This window comes from Tachysurus vachellii, chromosome 12 (genome assembly GCF_030014155.1).
Source record: "Tachysurus vachellii isolate PV-2020 chromosome 12, HZAU_Pvac_v1, whole genome shotgun sequence".
In the NCBI taxonomy this organism is placed as follows: domain Eukaryota; kingdom Metazoa; phylum Chordata; class Actinopteri; order Siluriformes; family Bagridae; genus Tachysurus; species Tachysurus vachellii.
Genome location: NC_083471.1, coordinates 19243715 through 19257043, shown reverse-complemented (window position 1 = coordinate 19257043; position 13329 = coordinate 19243715). Strand labels below are relative to the sequence as shown.

General features: G+C 37.6%; 1 protein-coding gene across 1 annotated transcript; it reads left to right on the top strand.

Annotated features, from left to right (window-relative positions):
- The first annotated feature begins 10767 nt into the window (after positions 1-10767).
- gas1a (growth arrest-specific 1a) lies at positions 10768-13066 on the top strand. Its single transcript, XM_060883801.1, has one exon. The coding sequence runs from the start codon at positions 11262-11264 to the stop codon at positions 12057-12059; it is 798 nt and encodes a 265-aa protein (XP_060739784.1). The 5' UTR covers positions 10768-11261; the 3' UTR covers positions 12060-13066.
- The last annotated feature ends 263 nt before the right edge of the window (positions 13067-13329 follow it).

Sequence of the window (13329 nt, the reverse complement as noted above, 5' to 3'; positions counted from 1 at the left end):
TTGTAGTGGAGGAAAGGTTGGTCTTTATATTATTTGGGTTGTAGGATGCTTCTGCACAATAAACAAACAAACAAACAAACAAACAAATAAATAAATATTTTGATCCAATATTCTTGCGTCCTAAATGACATCATCTTCACAGTGTGCCACAATACTGTCAAGAATATTTCATTTTCTACCTAGGCGATTAAGGAGATAAAGGAAAACATGAAATCAGTAGGGATTTGTCAAAAGCCATGCATGTAACAACAACCACAAGCTTACACTTTCAATCAAAAGCTTTTCATTTCCCAAACACCCGTTTATTCCAAAGACTGAATCCTATTATAAAGTTGATGACATGAGATCTATTCCCCTGCAGAGTGTGTTTGTGCAATCGACTGGTTTTTGGATCTGTGTAAAACAACACTGAGGCATGTGGACATTTCATATTTGAGAACTTAAAATAAATTCAAGCTATATGAAAGCTATAAACCTTTTTGAACAGTATTAGGTAATGGCAGTTAATAGAGAAGAAATTTTGGAAATAATGAATTCAAGCTCAGTCTGAAATAACTGGAGTCAGTATTACTCCACCCAGGCCTGCTGTCCTCTATGCACTTTGCAGCTGATGATTTAGACATTGTGTAGAAGTGAAAGCAGCCGTATCATCGTCAAAGCAATGCAGAGATCACACCTTAGATGAGCAGTTTGCTCTACCATGTGCATGGAAGCATGGAAGACTCAAACTCATAACCATGACCAGACCATCATCCAAAGTAAAAAAAAAAAATAAAAATACAACCATAAAAACAGATAAATGAAGCCTGATGGGTCATAACCTATGACTGAACCATGAGTGGAGAGAATTAAATAGATGTACGTCCCTCCACATTGCAGTTCATTCTTGTGATTTACAGGAACTTCCTGATGGATTACTGAACGGTGACCTTTAGGCATGGAGTGATGAATATGTCTGAAAACATCTGGCAGGCTGAAGACATGAGAACTTGGATACTGGTGGAAACCAGATACTGGACAGGGTTCATTATCGTAAAATACCAGCATCCAGGATTCTTTTGTTAAGCATTTATATGGCTAAAGCTTGAGCTAAGATCCATCGGGATTTATTTTTCTTTCAAGGATTAGCGATAGTATGAAATAAGTGCTTGCAAGTAACAAATGCGCTCCTACCAAACACTACTTGGATTCTGACATAAAAAAAATCTCAAGGTAATATTTATGGTACCTGAATTCGATGGCTTGGCCTGCTCAACCACTGACCATAATTAAAAAAGCCATTTTTATAGCAGGGTCCTATAAAAACTCACCATGACATGCCACCTCAAGCACTTTCTCGCTTTCATCTTACACATATAAGGAACCAGTGGTAAATTAATGGATGGAAAATTACATTACATTTGCCAGACACTTTTATCCAAAGTAACATATAACTTAGAAGTTGAAAGGCAAGGTTCACGCTTTAGGACCGAAAAATGGCAGCTTGGCAGTGTTGGAGATATTGACTCACAACCTTACTCACAATCTTAAAGCATAACATTTGAATGACCAAATCCTCACTGACCAAATAACTATGAATGACCAAATAGTGTCAGTAGCAAACATCTAATATCACAACTATTCGTAGTTATACCACAATGCCTTTGAATTGCGTTATACAGACATGCCAATAAATAAGATTACATATAAATAAAAACATGCAATTATAGACTGTGGTAATAAGACTGCAATAATAGACTGTGGTAATAACTCTTCTAGAAAACGAAGATCTTAGATTAGGAGATTAAAGGTTTGTGTAAGAGCTTTACAGTGTAAACTACTAAAGAAACTTTAAAATTGCTGTATGTTCTAGAATATACATTAAAATAAACAATTACATATGTTTTAAATTTATAAAATAGCTCATTAGTAGATGCGATGCCACCTTTGTATTGTTAAACAGTGCTATTTATTCGAAGCAACACAGCTGGGTCTAGTTTATAACATTTTAAAAATGGGTTTATGTCACACGTGGGAATGTTTTCAAAGGTTTGGCTTTTAGAAATAACAAAAATCATGTAACAATAATAATCATAGTCATAGAAAAGCAATGGAAAATAAATAAAGAATGAAAATCTGCAAACTAATCCTGTGATATTGTATTGTTTTTCCCTAAACATGACCCTAGTTATACCGTCCATGCAGTCTAGCAGGCCATTAACCATCACACTCGTACATCTTGTTTCGGTTATATAGTTTTGTTCTGTCCTTTATTTCACATGGAGGAAAATATATGACCAGTGAGCTAGAAAACAGCCCAACAAATAAACTTCTTAATCCATGGTAACTGTGGTGTTGCTGATCTCACTGTAATGTGATGACATGAGAAAGTGTGATATTTATATGTGCACTGCATTTATAAGAGGTTTGTGTTATGACAAAATCTTAGTCTGAATCCAAAAATTGTGTATTTTCTGGAATGTGTATGATTTACGTTGCTTTCTTGTTATACTGGGAATTGTAGTAGTGGTCTCAGGAATGCTACTGCTGTAGCAACACTAGTATTTACAGTCCAGTTATACAGTAGATGTGTCTTCTTCATATGGTCTGGAGGCCAGAAGGTTCATTTACATTTTGTAGATTTACTAATTAAGTTACATTTTAACATTACATTTTTTTTTACATTCCAAAAACATGGGACAGACAAACATTTCCCTGTTTATAGTTAGCACATGTAATGTTGAACTGGGCAGATTTCCCAATAATCAGATAATGATATATGTAATTAGAACATCAAAATATCTTTCCAATATAATTAAAGAACTGAGGTCCAACTAGCTTCAATCAAGAAGCTAACTCATATGTTTTCCATCTAATCCACTTTCTTCTCCATCTGTTTTTCAGAAAATATGCTGGAAGATTTGCTGGACTGAGAGAAGAGAGGAGCGAGCTGGAGCTGTAACAAATGACATAATTATTATTATCTGGGATGTCTGGTGGAAATGACAGTCTCATCAGAATGCTGGAACACACCGCTTCCTGTCCCAACAGACGTTCATTTCTAGAAGAAGGAAATATGAATGTGAAAAAAAAAGCACCCTGGCACACAGATGGAAGCAGAGGAAAAATGGCTCTCTGAGGTTTTAACAACCTACCCACATCTGTTTATTTAAAGAAGAAACCATTGTGTCAGTCAGTTATTCTAACACGTCCTGTGGCAGCTGCCGCTTAGGCCTGAAATGACGGCTTTTCAAATATACTGTTTACTCACAGTCAAAGTGGCCCCCGAGCTGCAATGGATCGAGCCAGATGGGTGATAAATACCATGAGAATCATGCAGCAAGACCAAGGAGCGGTCTCAGAAACATGCTCTTTTTCATCAGCAAATTATATAAACCCTCATGTAAAGTTCATTTCTTACATTGGAGGTCCCATATACAGTACTGTGCAAAAGATTTAGGCAGGTGTAAAAAAAAAATGCTGTAAACAAAGAATGCTTTCAGAAATATAAATAATGAGTGTTTATTTCTGTCAATTTACAAAATGCAAAGTGAGCAAACAAAAGAAAATTCTAAATCAAATCAATATTTGGTGTTACTACCTTTTGCCTTCAAACCAGCATGAAGTGATGGCACGGCCCCCACAGAGCCCTGATCTCAACATCATCGAGTGTGTCTGGGATTACATGAAGAGACAGAAGGATGTGAGAAAGCCTACATCCACAGAAGATCTGTGGTTAGTTCTCCAAGATGTTTGGAACAACCTACCAGCCGAGTTCCTTCAAAAACTGTGTGCAAGTGTACCTAGAAAAATTGCTGCTGTTTTGAAGGCAAATCGTGGTCACACCAAATATTGATTTGATTTAGATTTTTTTTGTTCATTCACTTCATTTTGTTCATTTATGAAAATAAATGTTTAAAACTTCCATTTTTGAAAGCATTCTTTGTTTACAGCATTTTTTCACACCTGCCTAAAACTTTGCACAGTACTGTATGTGTTCCATAAATGACCATCTTGTTAACCACGTCTTGAACAAATGTTAGAATTCTGCCAGCAATATGCTTTGACATCTTTAACTTTGACTTTAAGAAAACATAGCATACTTTATTTCAACAAAGTTACATTTCATTTAGGTTACTTTCTGGTCTTGGCTGTCTGCCTTCAGTAATTTTCTTTTTCTGCCATCAATATACTTGGATGTCTTTGACTTTAGCTTTGATTGTAAGAAAACATATTTTGCATATTCATATTCATTTGACTAAAATTAGGTTTTCTTTTAGGCTACTTGCTAACTTTTTCTTGACTGTCTGCTCACAGTAGTTACCAAAAGCAGCAGTAAATGTAGTTTGTTTTAAATGTTTTCCTAAAGATATATGAAACTTGCCAGCTATGTTGATTTTCTTATGCAATAAATATGGTTTTGATTATCAATGGATTGCTCAATCCATCCATCCATCCATCCATCCATCCATCCATCCATCCATCCATTTTCTGAACCATATATTTTACGCATGTTACAAGGAGACAGTATCCTATCACAGAGGACTCAAGGTCACAAGCCAGGGGACACTGTAGGGACATCTCAGGCACAATTGCACTCATCCTCTCAGGCCAATTCACACACTACCGACAATTTAGAGATGCCAATCTTCAGACCGGGGGGAGAAACCAAAGGAAATCCCCAAAGCATTGGGCACACAGGGCGGAGAAAGGAATCGTACCCCCAACCTTGAAGTTGTTAACCACAAAGTCACGATTTCCCTAGATTTTTACCACAACAAAATGTATACAGTCCCCTATTCTGACGTCGATCATCATCAAAACAGAGAAGAATGCTTACAGACACTGTGCCGATGGGAGCAGACAATGGTTTAGAAAGCTTAAATGACTTAATAAAAAAGCATTAATCAAAACAAAACGTTTCCAACAGATAAATTATTCAGAGTATTTATTTATTTATTTGCAGCAATGTTTTTATGTTTACATTAGTTTTAAATATAGAGTCATTTTTTTTAGGGGAATTGGAATGCATTTTTCTCCGTTTTATCATTTTAATAAAAATTTTAACAATTTTTAAAAATGCTCGAATTTTACTTCTGAGAAACATATTTCAGTTCAGTATTCAGATCTATATTTTTATAATTAATATTTAAGGCCATAATAATGTTTATTCACAGTCTTCACATTAACTGGTCCAAGCACATGGAGTTGCATCATGGCAAATTTCTTAATCATTTTAAAATGGGGATTCTGTCTTAACTGGTGCCAGGGCTCTGGACAGCTGATAAGGAACATTTCTAAAGCATGACCCTAAATGTCACAGGAGTCTAAGGCATGATGTTCTATTATAAAACCTTGCTTCAATCTCCAGACGGTCGTCATTTGAATGTGCCTTTTATTTGGCTTATCAAAACACCACGATACAGCAGAAGAGGGTTTGATAAGATGTGTTGTATACCTGTAGCACAGCACAGAAGAGCTTGTGTGCTAACAGATGTTGAAAGTTGTTGGCAAACACAGACTCTGTTATATTCCCATCCCAAGTTACAAACAAAATACTGTAAAAAATGAACACTGTTTGCCAAGATATTAAACAGAATTGCAAAAGTTTGCTTTATACACTCAACATTTCCTCAACACAATTAATCACATTTTTAGTATTGCCACATATTTTGTGTATCACCTGATAACATCCTCCTCCAGATGAAGATATTCCAGGGCTGCACTGTACACATGGATTTGATGTTGTAATCTGAACCCCATGAGCCATTAATGCACAAATGTCTGATTTGTATCAGATCTGGGATGTTGAATGCTTGCAGCCACCTCTCTCTCTCTCTCTCTCTCTCTCTCTCTCTCTCGCACTCTCTCTCTCGCACTCTCTCTCTTTAATTGATGTGGTTTGTTGTGTCTCATGCTCTAAAATCTTGCTACACTCCATGTATGCCTGATTAATATCATGTCTGTAAGGGGTTATCTTTTTTGGCCCGGTGTTTATATGCTGTTCTGCTTCTACACGCTGGATGACAGACCCTTAGGCCTATTTAAATAATCTCATGCATAGTATAGAAATCCATGTGTTGGGACAGCTGATGTGTGTATGTACTTTAGTGTAGGTTTTAAAAAAAACAATTGGCAGAACAAACACCAACCTGTGGTTTCTCAAGAAAGATAGATTGATGTTGATGTTGGAAGCGGGAGTTTCCATCTCCAGCCTACATTGTGATGTGAACAAATTTCTAGCAGTGTTGTTTAATTCTCAGTACTGATTGGTTAGAAAGTGTTCATTAATTTTCTATCACATATCACGTATCATGTGCTAGTTTTTAAAGAATGTGCTAGTTTTCAATAATAACACATAATTCATAAGGATTTGCAGGGTGAATACTTCAGTTTATCTAATAATAAACAAGTAAAAAAAAATGCTGATTTTTAAACAATGCAAACATTGATACAGTATGTTGGAGCTTAGGGATGTTTATTTAAAATTTATGGAAGGAGTCTCCAGTGTCAACACTCACAGTCAAGGCTGAAGCTGTTCTGTTTAGTCCAAGCATCCTAACAAGCTACCTTTTTATATTGCTAACTTTAAATGTTTATTACTGTTTTTACAACTAACTTGTAAATGTAACTATTAATAAACAAACAAACAAGCAAATAAAAAAAAAATAGCTGCAATAAATGAGTAATATAAAAGTTCATACAATGCAATCTTCAATTATTTTCCCTGTATTTTTTTCTTTCTCTCTCTCTTTTTTACATAATGAACTCATAACCTGATGCTCCGTTCTGTTGACAGCTTTCCACTGTTAACAAAATAGTTACTGAAGTCATAGATTATGTTATAATTAAGTAAGTTAAAAGTATACGTCTGGCAATACTCTGGACTACAGCCCTCAGTTATCTCATCAGTGAGCTTTAACTTTCCAAACTTGAACAATAAGCCAAAGCTGTTGCACTGAATTTCACAGGCAATTTGTCTCTGAGCATTTACAATGATTGATGAGACATCTGTCTGTCTCTGGATCATGGTGTTAATGACAGCTGTTGCTATGTTCTGATCTGTGCTAAACCCGATGGCAGCTGCTGTAGTGTGAAAAAAAAAAATAAACATAATATGTCACCTAGAAGGCAAACCCACAGAGAAGCCCCTGAAAAGTGAAATCCAAGTCGCTTGAACAAAGGACATATTGTGTAATTTGAGCATATTTGGAATAATAGGGGTTACAGGACTAATATTTGAGGCTATGAATGTTCTTGTAAAGACAGAAATTATAACTCCTAGCATAACTGGCAGAGAATTGAAAAATACTGAACGTAAGTTCAGTTAAATCATAACTTTGAGAATAACTAAGAGAATAGTTTGCCTTCAGAGGTGCTGAGGGAATAGAAATTTGGCCTGCAAAAATCTGTGAAAAATCTGTTTTTTATTAGAGTCTAGGCAATGCTGTGAAAGAAAGGAAATTGGGAATAAATCGTTATTTATTTCAACACCTAGAAATATGGCAGGTTCCACTGATTACCTTTGTAGCTGTAAAAGCAATTAAATTATATGAATAATTATAAAGAATCAGTCAATTCTGGGAATTAATAAAAAGTGGGAAAAAACAGCATTATAATGTAATAATACATATAATGAATAACTAGCAAATAATGATAGTTACCTTAGATACACTAAAGAAACAGCATGCAGAGATCTTATCAAAATGTTAGGGATGTTAAAAACTAATTTCTAAGTTTGTTCAGAGTTTGAGTTATCGCTTCCCATTATCTCGCTTCCTAAAGGTCCTATAGAGGAAGTTCCATATCCATATAAATGGATTGTTCCTGTCTAGTTATTTCCTGTAGTTTGATACTTCCTTTCTAAAACACACCACCTCCACCCACACCTACAGTAGAAGCACATACACAAAACGTACTGGACACCTTATAAACATCCAGCTTCAGTGATAACCGTTTCTTGCATTTGTTTAGATGGTACATATGTACATCTATGACTGCTTTTCCGAAGCACTAATTAAACATTCAAGTGAGATCACTAAGCATCTCAGTGGAGAGCCTCCAGGGACATTGTAGCATAGACAATGTAGTGAGAATTCATCTCTGACATTTTTCCTGACATCTTGATGTTCATGACTTCATAAGTGACTAATGAAAGTCACAGTACACCAGTATCTGTGGTTGAAACCTGAATTTAGTGAATAACTCAAATAGCAATTAAAATTTTTTGCTCAGAAAAACATCCTTCGTCCAATCCCAATTGTTCATTTCAAGAATCTCTAGAGAAACCATTTATCCATCTGTTTGAGATCATTTCACACTAAAATCATATGATAAACAAATTGTGCTAACTGCCTCCTAGTAGAGCTCTCAGTTGTCAGGGGAGCCTTGTGTTTGCAGTGACTTCATTGTGTTTGTCCCATAATTACATTATAGAAGCACAAAAGCGCCTTTAATGGCACCATCAAAAAGTAATGGCATGCAGCGCGCCGCTGTTCAGCACATCTGGTGTGTGTAAATTCAGCCTGCCAAAGAAAATAGTTTGGTTAGTTGAAAGTTTTCTTTTTTTCCCTCTCCCTCATTTTTGTCCTCCTTTAGGTCCATGTGAAGTTGTTAACGGGTCTCTCATTAGGAACATCTATTTTAATACAAGTGAAACAAGTGGGTTCGTTTTATTCCAATTAAAAAAACAAACGTAAAACTTTTGAAGAACTATAGCTGTGTGCCTTTTCTATAAAATCTGTTGTGTGTGTGTGTGTGTATGTGTGAGTGTGTGTTAGTTATGGTTTTTACAGTTGTTGTTACTTTCTACAATTACCATTTATTTGTTTCTGCTCATATATGGTGGATGTCTCATGGCATTTCTTGTAGGGTCCTCTGTAGGGTCCTTTAAGTGCTCTCTGTTTGGTTTGGTCACATAAATGTTTGGCATATAAATAAAGAAAAAATGTATATGTATGTAGGTCGAAAGTAGCTGTAAATGTTAATATAATGTAAAAAGAAACTACAGAAATGAACAAATTTGGAGTCAAATGAGACTCAGGTGCTGACCTCAGTCCATTTTTTTGTGAAAGAAATCATGACAGCTGTCTTTATTATGTGGCTTCAGGGTTCACTCTTTGACTGACTCAGGAGGATAGTGTTCCCTTCATACCTCACTGTGACCTGGAGAAGGCACAGCCAGTCTTAGATCTGGCCATCCGTAACTGACATTGAGTGCATTGTGTTTTTGGGTGGAGAGATCATTGCACACTGGCCTGAAGGTACATTCCTGACTCAAGAGCACTGTTTGAAACACAAACCCCCTTTGTACCTAGTGGACTCGCTGAATTTGCAAACTTCAGCATCCAAATGTTCTTTTTTCAAGTGTGAACTTGCACAATATTATTTTTTCACAAGTGTAGGCATACCATCATTTTCCATTTGCATGCATGGCCACAGTACATATCATGGTATAGAGATGATTCTCTTAGAAGCTGCATTCAATTGTCCTTTTATCTACTTTATTGATATTCCAAGTGGAGGACTGTGCCAGGAAGGATCAGTTTGAACTTTTAATCATCCTTCCTGCATGAACACATATTTTTCCATTTGGATCTTTCATATCTGAAAATTGAAATAACCTGGAAAGACCGGAATATATATACTGCAGCCAAGGGTACATTTTTTGGGTGGGACTTTTAAAAGATTTCCAAGACCTTGTTTTTTTTTTTTTTTTAATTGATTAAAGCTGCTAAATCGGTACAGATTATCAAATGTACAACCCACTAACTGTATCTGAACAAAAAATGCACTATATGCATGTACATTATAATTCATATGTTTAATCTGTGATATGTAGGAAATTTGTAATAGAAGTCATTTGTATAGTCGTTCAAAACTTTCAAGAAAAGTGCAAAGTTCAAAAACAGAAACAATAATTAAAAGATATAAAAACCTGTTCCCGATTGTAAAGAGTGTGTTAAATGACCTGCTCTTGGGTTTAAATTGGAATTAGGATAATTACATACAATTACAATTTGAGAACTTCATTAAACAATCAAAACAATAATAAGTCAAAAACAATAATCGCATTGTAAATTACTATTATTACTAATCTTATTCATCTCTTAAAGTAGGGACAATTAACAGCATGCATTATAAGCGTTATAAACTCTTCAAATAAAGAACTAATTTTAGGGATCTTGTGGACTTGAATGATGACACGAGAGATTAGTACACAAGAGATGGAAGTGCAAAGTTTTAAACCTTATACATGAAGGCGCCAGATTATCAGATGCAGACAGGAAAATCTGCCTTGCCACAAAGAAATGTTAAATGGTTGCCCATGTCTCCTGTGACTATGACATCTACTTTTTTCCCTTCTGATCTAATTAGACATCTTGGGAATTTTAGAAAGCCCAAAACTACAACAACTGGCTCAAATTCACTACTGTATGTGTCTAGTAAAAGCAATGTCTAATTTCACATGCTATTATTAGATGGATATTGAAATAAATCATGAGTGTTTATTGACAGAATTGTTCCGGAAGCACTATCCAATTCTGCTAATCACCACAGTTTGGTTTAGAATAAAAAAAAAATCTGCGGTCTGGATGATTTATAAACTGTGTACATTTCTGTGACAGAGTAACAACCCCACTCTACGCCACGCCTTTCTGTCTCCTATCTGCCTTAGACCCCGCCCCTTACAAACGCCCACGGTGACGTTTGCAGTTATGATGTCACAAGCCCTGGCCAATAGGAACACTCGAAACTTGAGCAAGACTCAAAGTGGATAAAGACGAGCGGAGGAGCTGGTACGCGAGTCTAACGCGCTGCACTTTTGTTGTTTGTTTTTGTACTGTTGTAGTGTTTATTTTCCCCACGCGTACTTAATGAAGGATGAGAAACCCACTTCCGTGAAGGTTTTTTTTTTTTCTCAAGTGCACGAGTCGTGACTACTAAAGACCGCGCAAACTTAGACGAGCTCACTTTGGTGAAGCGGGACAGAGGAGAGGACCGAGCCAGCAAGTCCTGCTGCTTACACACAGTGTGACGGAGAGAGGAGCTGCATGAAGTGCTGACCGTCTCTGTGAATACATCTGGGTCAAATGGAAGGATCTATTAAACAGTTTTATTCATTTTGAATAATAAAAAAAACGGACATCTGCAAGATCAATAACTTAAAGCGGAGTTGAATTACTTCTCGTGAAACACGAAATGATTTGAAAACATAACGGAACAGCTACTCTGAGCCCTTGACATGGACGCATGATTGGCCAGCTCTCGCCCTGACGCCAATGGCGAGGCTCGCGCGGTCATCCCGGGGCGCCGGCTCGAACCCTTGGCCGCTCGCCTGCGCGCTCCTGTTTTTCGGCACTTATGTGTGTGCGGGTCCGTCGTCGAATCGCGCGAGGGGACGTCTCGTCTGCTGGCAGGCTATTATGAACTGCCAGGCAGAGCCTGAGTGCCACTATGCATACGGACAGTACGTGCGTGCGTGCGACCCAGTGTTGAGCGGCCGGCGGCGCTCTTGCCCCAGCCACTGCATCGCATCACTTGTGCAACTCAACCAGACTAAAAGCGGGCCTGCGCTGGAGGACTGCAGCTGCGCAGAAGATCATTTGTGTAGAGACACCAAGCGCGCAATCGAGCCGTGCCTGCCCCGGACCAGCAGTATGGGCTGCACGGAGGCGCGGCGGCAGTGCGAGCGCGACGGTCCGTGCCGTGCAGCGATGGGTGACTACCTGCAGCACTGTGGGAAACTTTTCAGCGGCGCCACGTGCACGAACGCGTGCCGCGGCGTCATCGCGCATATGCGTCGCCTGCCCAAGGCACAGCAGCTCGACACGTGCATTTGTGACGGCGCTGAACGTACCATTTGCGAATACGTCAAAGTGAGCATGCACACGCTGTGCTTCGGCATGCCGCCCGTGGTAGATAATGATGGATCCGGGGCCTTTAACGATGATTACGAGGATGAGGAGGATGATGGAGAGTACGGGTTAGAGAACAGCCCGAGAAGCTCGGGGACGCGCGTGCAGTACCTGAGGGCTCTTCCCGTGCTTGCACCAGTCTTGGTATTGTTACGGTTTTAATGATAAATACAAAGCAATGCAGCGTTCAATGCATTAGACTTTTGCTTACACCTGATCAGCAGCCGTTTAAACTTATCCCGTTCTAAAGAGTACGAAATGTACCTTTGGGTGACGTTCAAGTCCTTTTATGGCATTGCATTCACCTTTGATTTTCTATGCAAATGCACTGTTCATGAATTGAAATGGACATCGGGAACCATGGCACCATATTTATTTCTGGCCAAGATCTCTACCTGGATGTCACAGAAGTCCCCAAATAAATCAGATCTAAACTCAGTCTGACACTACTGCCTTAAAACGAGACTGCCCATGTAGAAATACTACTCAGACATTGTCCAGCAACACTTGTTGACAGAAAGGGCAATATGTATGTACACAAGAAAAAAAAATTGTTACCTAGAGGTTTAACAATGCAAAGGTTTTAGCAGAGAGCTTTGCACTGCCATTATACAACTACACTGCAAAATCTCTTATGTTAAATGAATTCAGAAGTGTTGGACTTTTATTGACACTGCAGGTGTTGATTCAGCACTGTGGGTGTTATTTAAAACATCAGGGCTTTTGCTGTGTAGCTATGTAAGCTATTTTATATAAAGTTGTGATTGACCGAGAGGCTGAATAACATTTCTATTAGGAACGTGTTTGGAAAGTTTCTGGCATGCTGGAATAAATTAAAGAAGGTTGAATGTTGGATCATTTGCTCAAACGGACTGGATACAAGCATTTTCATAGCCTATATTTGCATCACAGAATAGAACGCAATATTTTGTATCATAAGATGTCTATGAAAACGAAGCATGAGTCCAGCTTTAAAGGGAAGTTGGTTATTTTTTGAACTGGTTTTCCTTTTAAAATACTGTACAGTGTAAATAGATTTTCAGAGAAATATAAGTTGTCCTATCTGAGATGAATTATGAACTGTAGAAAATGTCTAAATCCACTGTATGACTGCCTCAGTGATGTACTTTTTATAGAAGGCATAAAAACAAAAGTACCAAAACTAAAAACGAGTGTGTGTAATCTGTTTTGTCTTGTTAAAGATTTATTTAAATGAGATTCACTGTCTTTTTCTAGGAGGCGTGTGATCACAAACTTAGCCGTGTGTTTGAGGAAAAGATTAAGTATTTTAAACACATACACATACAAAAAGGAGCATCGATACCCTTTACTTTGCAAACAGTAGTGTTTGCTTACAGCATAAACTCTCACTTTTGGATATAGTTAGAATGTAAGCCTAAAAGTGAATGGCTTTTCCCTGGGGTATGCATGC

Bases quoted from the DNA above. Each gene is read 5' to 3' on its own strand.
- gas1a (XM_060883801.1), top strand. From the start codon at position 11,262: ATGGCGAGGCTCGCGCGGTCATCCCGGGGCGCCGGCTCGAACCCTTGG.